The sequence below is a fragment of the Ascaphus truei genome, chromosome 12 (assembly GCF_040206685.1).
Source record: "Ascaphus truei isolate aAscTru1 chromosome 12, aAscTru1.hap1, whole genome shotgun sequence".
Lineage (NCBI taxonomy): Eukaryota > Metazoa > Chordata > Amphibia > Anura > Ascaphidae > Ascaphus > Ascaphus truei.
This window is the reverse complement of record NC_134494.1, coordinates 2,465,966-2,485,509: the sequence shown is the minus strand read 5'-3', so window position 1 is coordinate 2,485,509 and position 19,544 is coordinate 2,465,966. Positions and strand designations below refer to the sequence as shown.

The following is a 19,544-nucleotide window of genomic DNA, read 5'->3' as shown; positions in this document are numbered from 1 at the left end:
AATTGCAGTGCAGCAAAAATCAGGGGAAATGATGTAACATTACGGCAGGAACGTCTGTTACTATTTTAGTTAATCAGCCCAGTTAGACTAGTGTAAGCTGTGTATGTACCCCTTTGTAGACGTTAGTGGTGAGATAGTCATGGGATACCAATGGCTAGCTGACCCACTTGAGCCACTAAAGGGTTAATATATCGCAAAGTACAACAAAACATATTTGACGAGAAAAAGTTCTGATCTACTTGCTCACTTTGTAATAAGTTATACCTACAGAACAATATAGGAAGAACATTGATACCGGGAGAAATGTGATTTCCATTACTGGAGTGAGGAGGAAATATTTATTTCCATTTGAGACATTTTTGTAAAATGATTCATTGGGGTGTTTCTTTGCCTTCCTCTGGGTTAATGTAAATATAATGAATATAACAATGGAACTTTAATGATATGATTCAGCATCTTGCATAAGTAGAATTTGATAGAGGTTGAATTCAATGAACATCAATGAGTAAGTATAGATGTAGGATAAAGTATCTGTTGTCTAAATTTAGCATAGGTTGAACTTGATGGACGTACGTCTTTTTTCAACCTCCTCTACTATGTAACTATGTAACATTTCTTTCTCATCCAAATCTACTTTGTTGCATTGCAATGTTACATTAATATATTTTCTCACCATAGATGTATCTTCAGCACATGACTGATCTATGAACAAGAAGCAATATAAGAAATGTCCCAAACATCATAAATTACACGAGGTGTTAATGGAAATATGTTCTAAGGACTTCAACATTGCATAAGTCTGTAATAGAACTGAAACACAATTACAAGAAACTCGGCAGAACATTCCTATACATAAACAGCATTTTACTAAACGTTCAGACTCCACAATACCAGACAAGACAAGGAGAGGGTTTAAAGAGCAGAGACATGAAAACCTACAGTAGGAAATACGGCAATGTTATACAGCAAATAATCCCCACAGGGAAGAAACCCTATAACTGCTCTGAATGTGGGAAAAACTTCAATCGGAAATCAGGTCTTGTTAAACACGAAATAATCCATATAGGGTTGAAGTCTTATAAGTGCGCTGAATGTGGGAAAAGCTTCAGTCGGAAATCAAATCTTGTTAGACACGAAATAATCCACACAGTGTTGAAGTCTTATAATTGCTCTGAATGTGGGAAAAACTTCAGTCAGAAATCATATCTTCTTCTACACCAAAGAATCCACACACGGGTGATATCCTATAACTGCTCTGAATGTGAGAAAAGGTTCAATCAGAAATCAGATCTTGTTACACACCAAAGAATCCACACAGGGGTGAAGCCGTATAACTGCTCTGAATGTGGGAAAAACTTCATTAAGAAATCGTATCTTGTTAGACACCAAAGAATCCATACAGGGTTTAGACCCAATAACTGCACTGAATGTGGGAAAAGCTTCAGTAAGAAATCAGCTCTTGTTATACACCAAAGAATCCACACAGGGGTAAAGCCGTATAACTGCTGTGAATGTGGGAAAGACTTCAGTGTTAAATCATGTCTTCTTACACACCAAAGAATCCACACAGGGGTGAGACCCTTTAATTGTCCTGAATGTGGGAAAAACTTCAGTGATAAATCAACCCTTGTCTCACACAAAAGAATCCACACTGGGCTGAGACCCTATAACTGCTCAGAATGTGGGAAAAGCTTCCGTAAGAAATCAAATCTTGTTTCACACAAAAGAATCCACACTGGGCTGAAACCCTATAACTGCTCGGAATGTGGGAAAAGCTTCCGTCGGAAATCACATCTTGTTATACACCAAAGTATCCACACTGGGCTGAGACCCTATAACTGCTCTGAATGTGGGAAAAGCTTCAGTTATAAATCATATCTTCTTCAACACCAAGGAATCCATTCAGCGGTAAAGCCTTATAACTGCACTGAATGTGGAAAAAGCTTCAGTCAGAAATTAAATCTTGTTAAACACAAAAGAATCCACACAAGGATCACAGCATAACTGTTCTGAATATGGGAAAAACCTTTAGACAAAATCAAATCTTTTCAAACACAAGACAACTTACTTATTGTCTCCCTCTAAGTATTAATGTGAAAGTATATAAAATACCATTAAAAAACAAAATAAATAGAAAAAAATATTTTGGGGAAATGACAATTGCCAAAGTTTGCTCTGATATACAGTTTTTTGCCGCAACACTTCAATTGAAATCTATGTAATCTTTCATATACGTGATAGTGCAAATCAAGAGAACAAGGGACAGTGTTATCACAGAAACATGGCTAACCCCTAAAACCACCGATGCAAATATTGCCATTCAGGGATACTCAATTTCTAGGAGAGATAGCTCAAAGAGAGGAGGAGGTGTATTATTTTATATTGCAGACACCTTACCATTTACACTGCTAAATTGCCCCCCAAGCCCACCCTCTTTTTGAAATCCTAGTTGGCAGAATCTGCCTCCCCTTTTCTAAGCCCATCTTGGTTGCTGGCATCTACCACCCCCCTAAAGCCCCTCTACAATCTGACTGATATCTCCCAGTTTCTTGGCTCCATTTCCTCTCTGAATGAGAAGAGTGCTAGTTCTTGGGGATTTCAACTTCAATTGGCCTGACCCTAAAAACCACAAAATCCAGATACAAATCAAGTCGCTTAACCTATCGCAACTCATTTCCCAACCCACACGGACAAAACTGAAATTGTGCAACCATTCCTTGCTGGACTGGATTCTCTCCTCAAATCCCAGCAGAATCCAATCCTCTGGCATCCTTCCTGACATTTTCAGTGACCATGCAATAGTATACTCTGTAAGGAAAATTAAACCGCCCCAATCAAGCCCTAAAGTCCTCTCACTAGAAAATTTAGAAACTTTAACCCACTACAGTTTCTGGCTGATCTTACCAACTGCCCTTGGCACAGAATCGATTTAATTCCCGACCCTGATTCTGCGCTCGACTATTTTCAATCAGAGTTCTTAAAACTCTGTGATACCCATGCTGCACTACGCAAAAGGGGGGACGGGAGGGGGGGGGACACACCTTCCATGGGTTACAACTGACCTTATAGCACTCTACCAGTTCAGGGATGCATTGTGAAAAAGCTACAAAGTAACTGGCACTACCAAGCATCTCAATCACTACAGATGCCTGCGGAACGTGTACAAGGCACGCAAAAGCACAATATTACTCTGACAATCTCCACCAAAATACATCAAACCCAGCTAACTTCTGGAAGGTTATCAACAATATATTCCAGCCTTCTAACCATCAACAACCAAGTAATATCACAAAGGGGGATATTACTCTGACAAATCCCACTGACATTGCAAATGCATTCAATGATTACTTTGTGAGGTGTGCTACTAATTTATTAGTGAAACGCAACTCAAAGCACAAACCTGAATCTCATCCTTGGAGTACCCATATAGCCCCACCCCCTGCTAACACTGCCCACTATTTTCAATTTGGCCCAGTATCCGAAAAGGAGATTACACAAGCGCTCCTCAAATTAAAACTAAGCAGCCAATGTGGACCTGACTTACTACAATCTAGGTTCCTAAGACTTGGTGCCCCAGCCATTGCCAAACCAATTGCTTCCATATCCCTAAGACCTTGAAAACTGTCAGAATTGTCCCAATCTTCAAAAGTGGGGACAAAAACACTGTCTCAAACTACAGGCCAATCTCCCTTCTCCCAAGTCAATCCAAAATCATGGAAAAATGTGTCCACTCCCAATTAAGCGATTACTATACCAAGACAAATTTCCCTAGCCAATTCCAATCTGGCTTTCGCCCAAAACACTCCACCATAACTACCCTGCTAAAAGTTTGGAATGAAATCCAGTGTGGAATGGAACGGGGACAACTCACTGGTGCAATATTCCTAGATTTTGTAAAGGCTTTTGATCAACATCCTGATTAACAAACTCTAGAGCTCTGGAATAGGGAAGCATGCTTTAAACTGGTTTCAGTCCTACCTATCAGGTAGATCCCAAAATGTGTCCATCTCAGGCTCTAACTCCAATCCCCTTTATATCACCTGTGGTGTCCCGCAAGACTCTGTTCTGGGGCCCCTACTCTTCTCGGTGTTCATCAATGATCTTCCCACAGCTTGTAAGGGAGCTCCAATACACATGTATGCATATGACACAATCCTATATGCACACAGCCATAGCCTCTCCGACTTTCAACACATACTTCAGTCTGACTTTTTGAGACTCGAATACTGGATTTCCCAAAACAAACTGTTTTTAAACACTTACCAGACTAACAATGGTATTTGGGACCAAGACTAAATTTTTAAAGCTTCCAGTGACTGAGCTCCAGATCAGAACCAATGCTAACACCACCCTAAATCCTGTTACTAGTTTTAAATACCTGGGCATATGGTTTGACTCCCACTTAACACATTGATACCCTGACATCCAAAACCTATGCCAAAGTAGGTGTACTTTACAGGAACAAATCCTCCCTAAGCCTGCTGGCTAGTAAGCGTATCACACAGCAGATGCTAATGTCAATTATCGACTATGGAGACATAGTATGTGACTCGGCACCCCAAACCCACTTGACACCCTCTACAATTCAATTTGTCATTTTGTTCTCCAATGCAACTACAACACACACCACTGCGTAATGCTCAAAAAACTAGATAGGTCATCACTCGAGTCTAACCGCAAAGTTCACCTTTACTGTCTTGCCTTCAAATTCTTTCTGGGCAAGCTACCCATCTACCTGAACAAGCTCCTCACCCCTACCACATGCAGCACTTATCATCTGAGATCAAACTCCAAAAGACTGTTCATGGTCCCAAGGCTCAACAAAGTATCCGGCCGCACCTCCTTCTCTTACCATGCACCCCAAAACTGGAACAACCTACACACATCCACCACCAGTTTAAGTTCTTTCAAAACTAAGGCTGTCTGTAACTGTTTCATAAACCTATAATATATATCTTCTTTAACTGTGCATGCAATGTATTGTACAGTATATAATGTATACCCTGTTAATTTTTGTAACTACTATTTGTAACCATGTATTATTTGTATATATACATACTATATATGTATAGTATATATATTATATATACTTGAAAACGAGAGGTAACTCTCAATGTATTACTTCCTAGTAAAACATTTTATAAATAAATAAGTTGTATATAAATATTTATATTATAGCAAATATCAGCTGCATTATACACCCATATGGTTTTGTTAACAGTGCTGTTAATTAAACCTCAATTAGCAACATACGGTATATTCAATTTGCATGTAAAATTACTAGTCATTTAAAACTTTAAATACCTACCTACATTCTAATTATTGCTTTGAATATTATATGGAAGATCAGTGGCGTAGCTAGACATGTACGGGCCCCCAGGCAAATTTATTTTCAGGGCCCCATTATGAGTAAACATATTCTGTAGATTTAGGAGTTTCCAATGGCCCCCTGCCCCCCCCCCCTGTGTGTTGGCGGTCCTGCAAGCCCCACCCCCGCTTTTACACCTCACTCTGCCTATTCACCCCTCTATCCTCATGTATTTTTCTCCACTGTCTTACACCCTCTCCCTCACTGCCCCATTTTTCCTCTCACACTCTAACCCATTCCCCCCCTCCCTCGGCTATCACTCAGTAACCCCCCCCCCCCCATCCATACTCAATCCAGCTCCCTCAATTCTCCCCTCCACCCCCTGCCACACGCATACAATTCCCCTTCTACAATACAGTAACCCCCCCCCCCCGCCATACACAAATTTGAATAACCACCTACACGCACCTCCCTCACACACACAAGTGGTTGAAAAACACTGGTGTACAGTATACTGCACAGTAACTACTTTTTTTTTAAAATAAAGTTAACTATAGACAATTGTTTAAAGAATGACAGAAACGTTTAAAAATGCTCTATTAAAAATGTTGTAATCTCGTGTTACCTCAATTGCTTGCACTGAGGTACCGACAGCACACTGAGACACTGAATCATACACAGGACACTGACAGACACTGAGGCACAAATAGCACACTGACAGAGCAAACTGTATGTAAGGTTAAAAATTGTATATGTCAGCTTTGTTCCCTTCAGGGACTGAAAAGGTTAAAGCAGTATATGCCAGCTTCATTCTTCTCGGGGACAAAAATGGTTAAATATCTTAGCTTTGTTAGTTTTAGACAAGCTGTTTTAGCGTGTCTCATACACGGGAAGTAAGACCACTGAAGCTTCCTGTGACCCCATTAAATATCTGCTGAACTGTATTTTTCCCACCAGTAAATGTCTTTTTTCCCAGGGAAGGCATTTCCAGATGGAATATGTAATCTTAAATGTCTAATCTGTATGTATGAATTTAGCTTGTGACTGCAGATGTATAGAACTGATAACGTTTTTTTCCTGCTTGCCTTTCTGTATAAATATACCGCTCACTCATTATTAAACAGATGTAGGAACTCAGCAAGCCTTTGTGTTTTCTGTTTCCTTACAACTCCGAGCTCGTGCCATTTGTATCTGAGACCAAGAATATATCAGTGCCGTGGTGAAATCTCCACGGGCTGAGTTTGGTGTGTGGTTGCCTGCCCTAGGTCTGATCAGTTGGATCACATCTAACACTGTAACTGACAAATTTACACAAAACACACAGCATACTGGCACACTATAGCACACTGACAGACTGAAATACACGGCAAATTCACACATGCACAACAAACTGACACACAAACACACACAGCAAAATCACAAATAAATACACACAGCATATCTGTGAAGAAAATGGGCATAATCAGCGCATTAATAAAGGCAGTGTGCTCAGCTGGTTACCCCTATTTCGTATTGGGGATGAAGGGGTTAATTTTTCATGCACTGTATATGTCTTATTTCTCCCTGTGTCCCTTATTGTCCCCATTTGGCAGGATTGTATGAGCTTGCAGTATAGTACACTCCAAGCACACACACATGAAAAATATAAGTGTAAGATAAGGGGAACATGTATTTTCAATAAAGTGTATTTTGCTACAGGTTTTAAACAAGGACAAGCAAGATGAGGTTTTTTTTTTCTCCTGTCATTAAAATGCACACAAGAACCAAATGTTTTGACACCTATGAGCTGGGTCACTTGCCTATGCAAGCTTCAAAGGTTACATGCTTTGCCCACGCCTGTAATTGGCCAGGTGGATGCTAAATAGGAAATCCTGTTGACCATTTGTGCTAGCTCACATCCTGAGTTCCCTCTTCCAGCCTGAGAGGGGCCAGGTAAAGAGGGGAGTGCCAAGGTAGCATTGTCGCACATGCTCTGTGTGAACAGGAAATTCCTAGTGCCCACTCTCCAAACTATGGGCAAGTAGGGAATTGGGGAATGAGAACTTTCCTACGAGGTTGATTGGTTGGGTATGTTGGCGATAGGCTTCCAAACCCTATATACATCCCACCCAGGCTATCCCCATTGTCTTTCGTTTTTCATTCTACCATGTGAGCGGATTTCCAACACGCTTCTAATAGCGGAGAAGAGCAGCAGCACATTCCTGGAACGCAAAGAGTCTTATTACATCGGAACCAAGGACAAAACTCTGCGTTAGGACACTGTGATTGCTGGGGGTTATCTGATTAACCCCAATGGACCAGAAAAGACTGCACATTCACAGAAGGATTGGGCTGGCAATTTATGCCCTTGCAAAAGGACTACATTTTAAAAGACAATCTTCTGGTGCTTTGCACCTTTCTGGACATTATCCCCAGTTCCTATACCAGTAAGTGTAATTATTAAGTGTATTCGGCAGTTGTCGTGTGTTTGCCTATCAAGGGAATAAATCTCAGTTTATTTTGCTCAACTTGTTCTGCTCAATTGGGATCCACAAAATATAAATTTGTTAATAAGTGCGTCCATCGTGACAATATCTTCCTACAGCAGCACATGGTAACTCCGCCCCCTGATGTCACAGAGAGCTCTGCAGCTCTCTGCCTTGAGTAGAAAAAAGGGGGGGGAAAGTCCTCGGGCGCGTCACTCTGCTCCCAGCTCCACGACGTGTGTTACGTGTAAAATAGAAGAGAGAGGGGAGGGCCACAATAAAAAACAACTCAAAGTTATACACACTTCTTTCTTTAGAGTGGGAAGGGAGGGGTGGGAGGGGAAAAACAGGGGAAGAATGATATTACAACACACTGTTTGGGTAGAGACACACTCACATGGAATTTCTAATATCATGAACTGGTGTTCTCTCCTCAACACGTGATGACATAGGTTGTAGGTGAGGAAGTGCCCTCTGGTATCTTCCTTGACAAAAATAAAAGGGAAAACAAAATAGTGCAATACAATTTAATTAGACAGTGGGTGAATGAGATTTAAAACTTACAAGCGACCGATATTTTCAGGCATTGAAAGGAGATGTCGCCAGACTTCACAGCATATCCCTTTCTGGGTTGCAGTGTTGCTTCTCGGCTGATCCCTGCTGGCAAAAGGTCTTTGTATCTGTATGTGGGGATAGTTCTGGCTGCTGTGTGGATACTTATGGCCCGTGCACAGGCTATGTTCTCCTCCGGCTGCCTATCTCCTTCACAGATGCAGTCTTCAGCTTCCTTAGTCCGTTGCGCGTGCGCATGCGCAGACGGCAAGACGCTGGGCCAGGATACAGGGAAAAGAAACTCCTCGCTACGGTGGCTTGGAAGAACCAAAAAACGTCAGACGCGTTTCGCCAATGCTTCCTCAGTGACGTTGGCAGAGTCAGGGTAGCAGTAGTCTTTTATATCTTGGGAGTTCTTCGGTTTAACCTTAGGTGTGCTGGTTGTTCTCTGGTCACATAGGATGTTCTATATAGCCAATCTACACTGATACACATATTAATAAATAACACATTCACATTATATCTCGTTTATAACACATATCATATTTCTACTCATACATATACAGAGGTTGGTGAATAACCTCTGAAAGACTCAGGCAGCGGAATCATTCTGTGGAAAGGACTGAAGCCACACCTTGAATAGTAGGCAAAAAACTTTTTTTGGCGCAAATTTTCTCTTTTTCCAGCTCTCTGCCTTAGCTCCCCCCAAAGCCTCTGCTGCCTGCTCTTTGTAACCCCCAACCACACACCCCTCCTAACCCTCCACTCCCTCCGGTAACAGCTCCCAATCCAGCGGTCAAGTTGCTTTCAAGGAGCACGGAGGAGGAGGAAGGGGACCCTGACTTCTGTGGTTGTCGACTAGACTGCTTGGCCAAATGTCTCGGCTCTCCCCCCTGTCGGCTTTGTCTGGGCTATAGCTACGCCCCTGTGGAAGATTATTTATCCAACTTTGCCAGATTCAAAAATGGCACTAAAATTGGCAAAAGAGTACACCAGCTGATTTCAATGTTACATTTTTCTTGCGTTATATCAGAATTGTAAGGCAGGTTTGACCTTGTTTCATAGCCTGAAGTACTTCAAGTGTGTTTAATTGTAATTTGAAGATTAACATTACGAGTTCATACTGTATAGAGTACAAGGGGAAGAAGTCCTTTCTGAGGCTCCTTAGCCATACACAAATCCTCTAACTGTAGAAGATTAAAAATATGAGCACACACAACAAAAAGTATTTAACAAATTAAATGTACAGGATTATAAAGGAAAAAGGAATAATACAAAAATGTCGCTTCGGAATATAAAATATTTTTTCTGCGCATGTGTGTATGTCTAATTGGAACCTTGTTGAAACGCATATGCGGGCCATCACATTTATGCATATGCGTGTATGTCTAATTGGAACCATTTTATGTCAGCCCTTACTCTCCACTTTCTACTGTACAGTATTATATACAGTATAGTATGTACACTGTACTGTACATTTGTATTTGACGTGTGTTCTGTCTAACCTGTTATAGAATATATAGTTATGTACAGTACAGTATATACCGTAGTTATACTGTATATAGTTAGACAGTAGTTACAGTATAGTCCAATAATGTTAAAAACTCCAAGGCCCTTAATGCAGTAATCCTGGTGAAATTTTTCTTTCAGAGATGCAGCAGTACAGGAAGAGATGGGGAGAATGTGCAAATGTATTGTTCTGTTTGCATAATAGCAGTCAGTAATTTGTCCTAATCCCCCCCCTCTCTCAGTGACAAAAGAACTACAGAATGCTATGCAGCCATTACGAAGAAGATAAAGACAAGATTGTAAATTTTGAAGAAGAGGTGATGTTGTCTTTTTGTATTATTCCTTTTTCTTTTATTATCCTGTACAAATAAAAATGTTCATTCTTTAAATATACTTTTTGGTGTGTTCACAATTTAACTGTCTATACACTTACAGTAGTACTATACCTGAGACTGGGTGGGTGACTGACTGGGTGTATTCATTGGAAAGGAGGGTGCCCACCTGTGCAGTAGAGTTCATCCAGGCAGCTTGCTTGCTCTGCACATGCAATGTCCTCCACATGCTGCCGGGCGGGAGGTCGGTAAGCCGGGAAGGCCAGCACCAGGCTCCAATCACTTCAGCTCCCGACCTTCGCAGCGTCAGAAGAGGCTGCCTCAGCCCCTTGACGCTGCATGATGTCACGAGCGTCATGTTTGCATGGCAACGCGGCATCATTTGACGTCACATGACCATTGCAGTTGGAGAAGGAGGAAAATAATGCAGATTTACTACGTGTATTACTATTGTGAAACGCTATGTACATTAATGGCGCTATATAAATAAAGATACAATACAATGCCTGTAGAAGCTGCAACACGCCGCCGAAGCACCTCGCCAGCGGCTAAAATGCAGTTGCCCTGTGTGACTGTCGTCTAAATTTAACATACAGTAGATTGAACTTGATGGACGCATGTCTTTTTTCAACCTCATCTACTATGTAACTATGTAACTGGGTGCAGTTACCAAAAGCCTGGCCAAGAAATCCCCTCGCTATCTCTGGATCAGAGCATTTTCCTGTGCAAGCTGTAACAGAGAACATAACCGAAGCTACTGTAAATAAAACCCCTTTTGATTATATCTCTAAGACTGTTTACTGACTCGGTGTGCAAGTTATTGGCTGCATCCAGAATCTTTGCATTACTCTTGGCCAGCTCCTCCTTCCCTTGTCACTTGGTGCGGTCCTATCACTTTTCTGCTCTGGGTATGTTTCCTTCCTTTTCAGAGTTTGCCTCTCTGTAGCACTGTTCTCCCACTGATTCCCTTTGGAAACTTTTTTGTTATTTACCTATTCCTATTTCTATCCCTATTTCTCTCACATTTTTCCATCCCCTAGTGTGTATTTCACCAGTACTTTTCTCCCTTTTTATTTCTGTTTTCTTCCCCCAATAAAACATTTAATTGTATAGAATAGGAATTGAGTTGAGCTGTCTACCTCTACTCACTAGCGACAGTGTGCATGAGTCAGAACACTGATAATAAACATGCTGCACTGTATAAATGATACAGTGTATCTATGAACTGATAAGGAAAATGCTGTCCTGTATAACATTGATGAGTATCTATACACTGATAATAAACACGCTGAGCTGTATAATGATGATGAGTACAGTGTCTATACACTGATATTGAGCATGCTGCACTGTCATGGGAGACCAGGTTCTACAGCACCTTTTTATTACCGGGATCATTTGATTGAGCAAAACAAGATGGTAAAATAGATGATAATTTATTTCTTGTAAAAGACAGACACACAAAGTTACACAATTCAAGATTAACGCACTTACTGGGAATGGGGGCTAACGAATAAATCAATTTCCAGAACAAAATTCCTTAAGATCGCCTTTTTAGAGCACTTTCCAATGTCCGGTAGTTACTCACAAAAGTCCTGGAACTGTTGGCTGCAGGCTCTCTTAAGCTTTCAGGCTCACATTTACTAACCTGAACAGCCTATCCAAGTGGAAATTCTCCTGCCAGCCAATCACTTATTTGCCTAGCCTCCTGGGTCATCTATGACGTCATATTTGGCGCGAAAATAGGGCAGTCAGCTGTATATAAATTGTAGTTTTTAACCTAGACAGCACTTCTTGATAAAGTTCCTTGAACGAAACGCGTTGAAGGTGTTGTCCCACACCATGAAGTAAATAAAGGACTATTTTTTCTGCAAGACCTGCTCCTCTTTATTGCTGTGCGCTGCACACCCTGGCTTTGGATCTACACTCTAATACAGCTGCACGCTCTGGAGGGGAGACTGGGGAAGGAAGAAGACTCAGTGAGTACTAATCCTGGGGCTACCTAATGAGGAAAGAGGGGGCTGTCTTTGGCAACCCACTCCTACCTTCAGGGTACCTTATGCCCACTTAAAGGCACAGTACCATTGTAAATAATTGTTATTACCCAGTTAACACTCCCCTCCTTCCATATAGTCCCAGCACTTTTTGAGCACCATCACAAACACACTATTACGTTTTCTCTTCATGGTTGCTCGTGCATAAGTGGACTAATCATGAACTAAGGAATTTGCTTTGTGAATACATACAATTGTTACCCTTATAGGAGCAGGTCTGTGCATTTTTTCAGTTTTTTAAAAAAAAAATACTGTTTTACGGACATTGATATACATTGTTTGTGGGAACCCCAATGGATGATATGGAGGATTTACAAGAAAACCCAATCCCTGTTGCATACACATTTAATTGTGGAGATGATACATGTAGGAGGAAAAAAGCCCTTCGAGTCTTTGAAAATGTAGTAGAAACCGACACAAATGATATCTGTGATTTGAAAATATATTTCCAAAAATTAGAAAGACTGTTGATTTATAAAACCCGAATTTGGTGGGATATTGTGGCCACAGAGAATTACCTTAAAATGAAAAGAATTCCACGGGGCCTTAGAGTGAAGAAAGCACCAACTTTTGGCTTCCCTGATAAAAATTTTGAAGAACAGTGGATCACCATGTTGAATACCTGTTCATTTGGCCTAATGGAATTAATTTTGCAACACAAAATCAAAGAAAAATCAACACCAGACACACAGATAAAAGAACTTCAGGATAAACTGCGGAAATTCAAGGACATTGAGGGCTTTTCCAAATATGACCAAATATTAGCCAAGACTGTGGAGGAGGCAGAAAGAGAAATTATGATACGTAAACAAAACAAATATGACCGTGACCGTATAGACTACGAAAAAAATCAGATATACAACTGGCAGAGAACTGTTCCTGTGTTTGATCGTTTCTCAAGGGACACATCTAATAATCAATCACGCAGATCAACCCCAAGTAAATCCATACTAAAAACAAGCAATTTTGATTATCAAAGTGGGGACTCTGAACTGTCCGATGTGGAGACTACATCACATTCGGTCTCATTTATGGATATGGAAAATAGATCCAATAATTCACAACGTGGGAATATTGATCATTCCAGAGAAGAGAGGCGTCCATCAGACGGTTCTATGACCCGGGGGGAATCCATAGCTGCGAAACAGAGTGACTCTTATCAAACTGACCAACAGTCAAAAAACTATCTTATGTTCAGGAGAGACGAAAGAGGACAAGGAGGGGGGGGAAGAAAAGACACAGGAGGGAAGAGAGCAAACAAAAGGAAAAATAATTATTAACCTGTACTAACAATGTAATTAACATCTCCGGCATAGAGTTGTCACCTGCTGAGACCTCACTCCTCAATAAAGGTCTAAAATATGCGCCCACTATGGACGTCGATCTCTTTGGTGTAGTGGTCGATGTCCATAAGTTTGTGCGTAAACTTACTTTAAAAAAATTCTTCCACCATTCCAATAGTTCTGGTGGGTCTCAGACGGTGACAACACCAGATGAAGTGCCCTGTGAGGCACCCAATGTAACCATGTGTAATATAACTAACCCTTCCTCTCTTTCATTATCCTCCTCCTCCAACATAGGAACCTCTGACTCTTTTAGAGAGGATTGTTTACTCAGAGATATGGAAGATCTTTTTCTAGAAGGTAACACTCTAGAAGACACACAAACACACATTCTAGGAGATTGGGAATCAAAACTCAGGGAGAAATCTGTCTTTTACCCCACTTTTGTCAAAGGTCCCTATCTGAATATGTTTGAGAACCTTGTGGTCCGTGACCTCAGATTGCTGGCTCAGGGTTTTTCCTTTTCCCCTTCAAGGTATGATAACCTTAACAAGGAGGAGAGAACTGCTATTAAGTCACTTCAAGAGAATTCTGGGTTAGTAATAAAGAATGCCGACAAGGGGGGTGCTGTGGTGGTACAGAGTAGGACTGACTACTTCAAGGAAGCATTTCGCCAACTGGGGGATGTGTCGTCCTATTCTGTACTTCCACGGGACCCCACGGACTGTTTTCTGAGGGAACTCCTTGAGCTTGTGGATCTGGGGACAGCCACACATGTTTTGACTAAAAATGAACCAGACTTCATTATCAATCGCCACCCTATCATTCCCATCTATCACCATCTCCCAAAGATCCATAAGACTTTGGTCGACCCCCCTGGTCGGCCAATAGTCTCTAGTATTGGATCTTTGGGAGATGGTTTGTCTCAATATGTGAATGCATATTTGCAACCCTTTGTTAGGAAACTGCCCTCTTTTGTTCTGGACTCGGGTGACCTGCTGACTAAATTACAACATATTAGTTGGAATCAAGATTACCTGTGGGTTACCATGGATGTGGTCTCCCTGTACTCGATTATCCAACATGATCTGGGCATGACGGCTGTCCGCCATTTTATTGAATGTCCAGGCAGCTCAATACTCACTACCACTTTTATAATGGAATCAATATTTTTTTTACTCACGCACAATTATTTTCTTTTCGATCACAAATTTTATTTGCAACTTCGGGGGACGGCAATGGGGACAAGTTTTGCCCCCTCCTATGCCAACCTTTTTATGGGGTGGTGGGAGAATAAATTTATTTTTGGAAGCACAAATCTTTATAGACACAATATTATTTTTTATAAGCGTTTTATTAACGATCTTATCTTTATCTGGCACGGGAACACTGACACTTTATTAGAATTTATAGAATATTTAAATAACAACACTTTTGATATTAAACTCACTATTAATTATCATACTCATCACATCAGCTACCTGGACATTCTATTTTACATTGACATCAATCAAAAAATACAATCCGACATCTATAAGAAACCAAATTCTCGCAATTCATTTCTTAGAGCGGACAGCTGCCACCCCAGATCTGTGATCAAGGGAATACCCAAAGGCCAGTACCTCAGACTGAGACGGAACTGTTCAACCTTTGACAGTTTCATCACTCAGTCTGAGGAGCTGACAAACAAATTTATTGAGAGAGGATATGACAGGGAGACCCTCCAAACTACACTACAGGAGGTCAAGGGAATTGAACGAGCAACAGTAATGCCGTCCGTGTCCAGAATGAAGAGGGGAGGTGTATACACTGAAACAAAAAGAGACAAAAAAGAGGACGTGGCATGTCCACTGTTTATTTCACAATATAGCAAATCCAGCAGTCAAATAAACAAGATTGTGAATAAGCACTGGGAATTGTTACGGATGGATCCAATTCTAAAGAAATATACAGATAATGGTCCAAAATTTGTCTATAGAAGAGCTAAGACATTAGCTACCTTTTTATCACCAAGTGTAGTATCAACACCGGTAAAGAACTCAGAACATTTTGTGACAAAGGGATCTTTTAGATGTAATCAGTGCAACATGTGTCAGTTCATGAAACCAGCTCGACATATTTTTTCCCACAGTCCACATAAACGCTATACCATACATAATTTCATTAATTGTAATACTACATTTGTAGTGTATCTGATTACCTGTGGCTGTGGGAAGAGATATGTCGGCAGGACCACAAGGGCATTAAAAATAAGGATGCAAGAACATTGCAGGCTGATACGTAAAAATGACAAGGAACACCCTGTTTCCAAACACTTTTCGGAATGTGGGCTGGGAGGCATCAGTAACTTCTCATTTGTAGGCATTGAGAAGATAATCAGAAAAGAAAGAGGGGGTAACACTGTGAAAACATTAGACTGTAGAGAATCCTATTGGATATTCACATTATGAACAAGGTTCCCTGACGGAATAAATATAGAATGGAATATTAACCATTTTCTCAAATGAGTATTAGTTGTTTTGGAATAATAAATTTATACAGTATATTACACGCTACCTATAAAAATACACCAAAAGCTCTATATATTGTGAATATGTCTATATAATATATAGCATGACCAAAGCATATGAATGCGCATTTATATGAGAATATATATCCATACTCTGTCTTAACCCTTTAGTCACCAGAAAACAAGCAGACGGTATTTTTTTGAATTTTGAGATAATTAAAATAATAAGTCCAATTTTCAATATAGCCTCTACTTCTTGTCTTATTATTAAAATCATCTTGATTTGATACATTATACTGATAATTGGAAGTTTCCATAAGTCAGGTTAAGGTATCCAAAAATGAATGTACAGTATATATGCATGTAACTCCACATTAGATAGATGTTTACAATTTATATGATTATTACTCTCATCCAGCGGGGCATGCAATTTGCTGTTAATTAAGGCACGAGACATATTTGTTGCTTTTTTTAAAATGTTTTTATTAATATTTTTTTTGTGTTTATCATTTAAAGTTTTTTTGGATAAATACATATTTTTTAACAATAAACTGTCTTCTTATATGTTTTTTCTTTTTTAAGATATGTATATTATATTATTGTTTACCATAAGCATTTGTGTTACTATGTATTTATATACATATATTGCCTATAGGTATTTTATATATACAGCCTACTGCCTACATACAATTTCATTCCTTTATTGATCCCATAATGGCCCCCTATAGCCAAACTGTGGCAGGGATGTGATTTGTTATCTTATCCTAATTACAATAGGATGCCTCACCGCTCGCGCGGAACATGGAGGAAGGGGGCATCACCCTGCATGGGTCAGAGGCGTGCATTGCGCTTAGAACCGCCCCAAGGGGCGTGTATATGCTGCAGTACATGGCTGACATCAGCAGTATGCTCCCTGATACCTTGGCGCCGCGCGCATGCGCGGAGGTCTCACAATACCATAGAGATCACCATAGAGTTGCTGGCGCCGCGCGCATGCGCGAGAACAGCGATTCTTATTGGTTTAGACACAATCTATGACGTCATATTTGGCGCGAAAATAGGGCAGTCAGCTGTATATAAATTGTAGTTTTTAACCTAGACAGCACTTCTTGATAAAGTTCCTTGAACGAAACGCGTTGAAGGTTTGCTGTTGTCCCACACCATGAAGTAAATAAAGGACTATTTTTTCTGCAAGACCTGCTCCTCTTTATTGCTGTGCGCTGCACACCCTGGCTTTGGATCTACACTCTAATACAGCTGCACGCTCTGGAGGGGAGACTGGGGAAGGAAGAAGACTCAGTGAGTACTAAACCTGGGGCTACCTAATGAGGAAAGAGGGGGCTGTCTTTGGCAACCCACTCCTACCTTCAGGGTACCTTATGCCCACTTAAAGGCACAGTACCATTGTAAATAATTGTTATTACCCAGTTAACACTCCCCTCCTTCCATATAGTCCCAGCACTTTTTGAGCACCATCACAAACACACTATCCTGGGTCAGTGAGATCTGCCAATACCCTTTGCTCAGATCCATGGTTGTCAGATATTTTGCCCCAGCGAGCTCATCTAACAGCTCATCCATACGGGGCATGGGATAAGCATCTGACACCATCCCTGCATTGAGCCGCCGGTTGTCCACACAGAAGTGGGTGGTCCCGTCCTTCTTAGGTAAAAGGACTACCAGTCGAGCCCAAGGGTACTGGGACGGTATAATTACCCCTAGGGCCAGCATCTGCTCTACCTCCCTCTCAATACTGCCCTTAACCTCTGCTGATACACGATAGGCATGCTTATGCAGAAGTCTCAGCTCACTTGTGAGCACTGTGTGGTCTGTGATATGTGTTCTGCCCGGCTTGTCCGTGAACAGAACCCTATACTGATCTAGAATAGCCCTCACCTGTACCCTCTGCCGCTTACTGAGTTCAGACCCTATCTCAACCTGCTCTACTGTGCCCCCTTCCTAGTTTCTCCTAGTAGGTCAGGCAGAGCATTGCTTGCCGGGTTTCCCATCGATGGGCTACAGATAGTCAGCACTGATGCCACACTTGGGGCAAAATACTCTTTCAGCATATTTATATGATAAGTCCTAGTTCTTCCTGTCTCACCATCTAACTGCACAACTTAGTTGTACTCATTCATCTTTTTGAGAACTGTGTACGGTCCAGACCAGACAGCCATTAATTTGTTCTGCCGAGTGGGCTTTAGAACAAGTACTTGCTGTCCTGGGATGAATGATCTGCTACGGGCATTTTGGTAATAATGCTTGGTCTGAGCCTCCTTGAGATTAGCCTGTGCCAAGCCCATAAGCATTTCTAGCCAGTCTCTAAGATCTACTACATACTGAAGCACAGAAGCATCATTATTAGTAGTCTCCCCTTCCCATCCCCTACGGAATAGGTCCAGAGGTCCTCGTACCCTGCGATCATATAGCAGCTCAAAGGGAGAGAACCCGGTAGATTCTTGCGGTACCTCTCGTTATGCAAACAGCAAGTGCTGCAGGTGAATCTTCCAGTCCTTCCCTTCAACGTCTATAAAAGCTCACAGCATCTTCTTCAGGGTACCGTTGAACCTCTTACACAGTCCGTTCGTTTGTGGGTGATAAGGGGTCGTGCGCTGGTGCTTCAACCCGCATTCATTCCAGAGTCACTTTAACAATTCACTCATGAATTGTGACCCTTGATTGGTTAGAATCTCACTAGGGAAACCTACTCTAGTAAAATCACTAACCATGCTTTTGCTACTGCCCTAGCATCAATGGTGGAAAGCGCTACAGCTTCAGGGTACCGGGTGGCAAAATCCACCACCGTGAGTATGTAACGCTTGCCCGACCAACTGGGGATCATGAGATGACCCACTATATCGATAACTACCCTCTGGATAGGTTCCCCAATTACTGGTAACGGGTTCAGGGGTGCTCTCACCCAATCACTCACCTTACCTACTCGCTGGCAGGCATCACAGGAGCGGCAGAAATCTGCCACTGCCCCTGATGCCCCCGGCCAGTACTAATGCTGCAACAGCCAGGCTCTCGTCCAAGTGACCCCTGATGCCCAGCTATTGGAATTGAGTGGGCTACCTGTAACAACTGGTGCCTATACTCCTTTGGTACTAATAACTGTCGCCTACCGGTCCAGACCCTACACTGGCGACACACTTTATTCGAGCTCGGCTAGTCCCACGAATTCGGGTATACCCGGGTGTATTGAGGTTTGTGACTGTTTTCTGCCCGAGTGCATTGGGTTATTTTCCAGGCAGGGATTGAAGCATTTTATTCCCGCTGACTGCAATACTGCACAGTATATATATATATACTGCATTACAATTCATGAATTTATGCCATCTGGTAGACACGCGAAGCATTGCAGCCTATTAAATCCTAATCATTATCATTTAACAGATCAGCCGCCCGTCAGCCAGGCATGAACCCAGGCTGGGAAGGCAAACGCAACGGGGCTTGTCAGAGGTGAGGAGCGGCGCATTCCAGGTATCTGCCAGGTACATACTGGGTATTTGCTCTAATAAAGTGTGTCGGTGCA

At 41.5% G+C, this 19,544-nt stretch overlaps 1 protein-coding gene across 1 annotated transcript; it reads left to right on the top strand.

Moving 5' to 3' along the window:
- The first annotated feature begins 535 nt into the window (after nucleotides 1–535).
- LOC142464317 (uncharacterized) lies at nucleotides 536–6,445 on the top strand. Its single transcript, XM_075567809.1, has one exon. It carries the CDS (start codon nucleotides 928–930, stop codon nucleotides 2,002–2,004), a length of 1,077 nt encoding a protein of 358 aa, XP_075423924.1. The 5' UTR covers nucleotides 536–927; the 3' UTR covers nucleotides 2,005–6,445.
- The last annotated feature ends 13,099 nt before the right edge of the window (nucleotides 6,446–19,544 follow it).

Excerpts from the sequence above, each read along its gene's own strand:
- LOC142464317 (XM_075567809.1), top strand. The coding sequence starts at position 928 with ATGAAAACCTACAGTAGGAAATACGGCAATGTTATACAGCAAATAATC.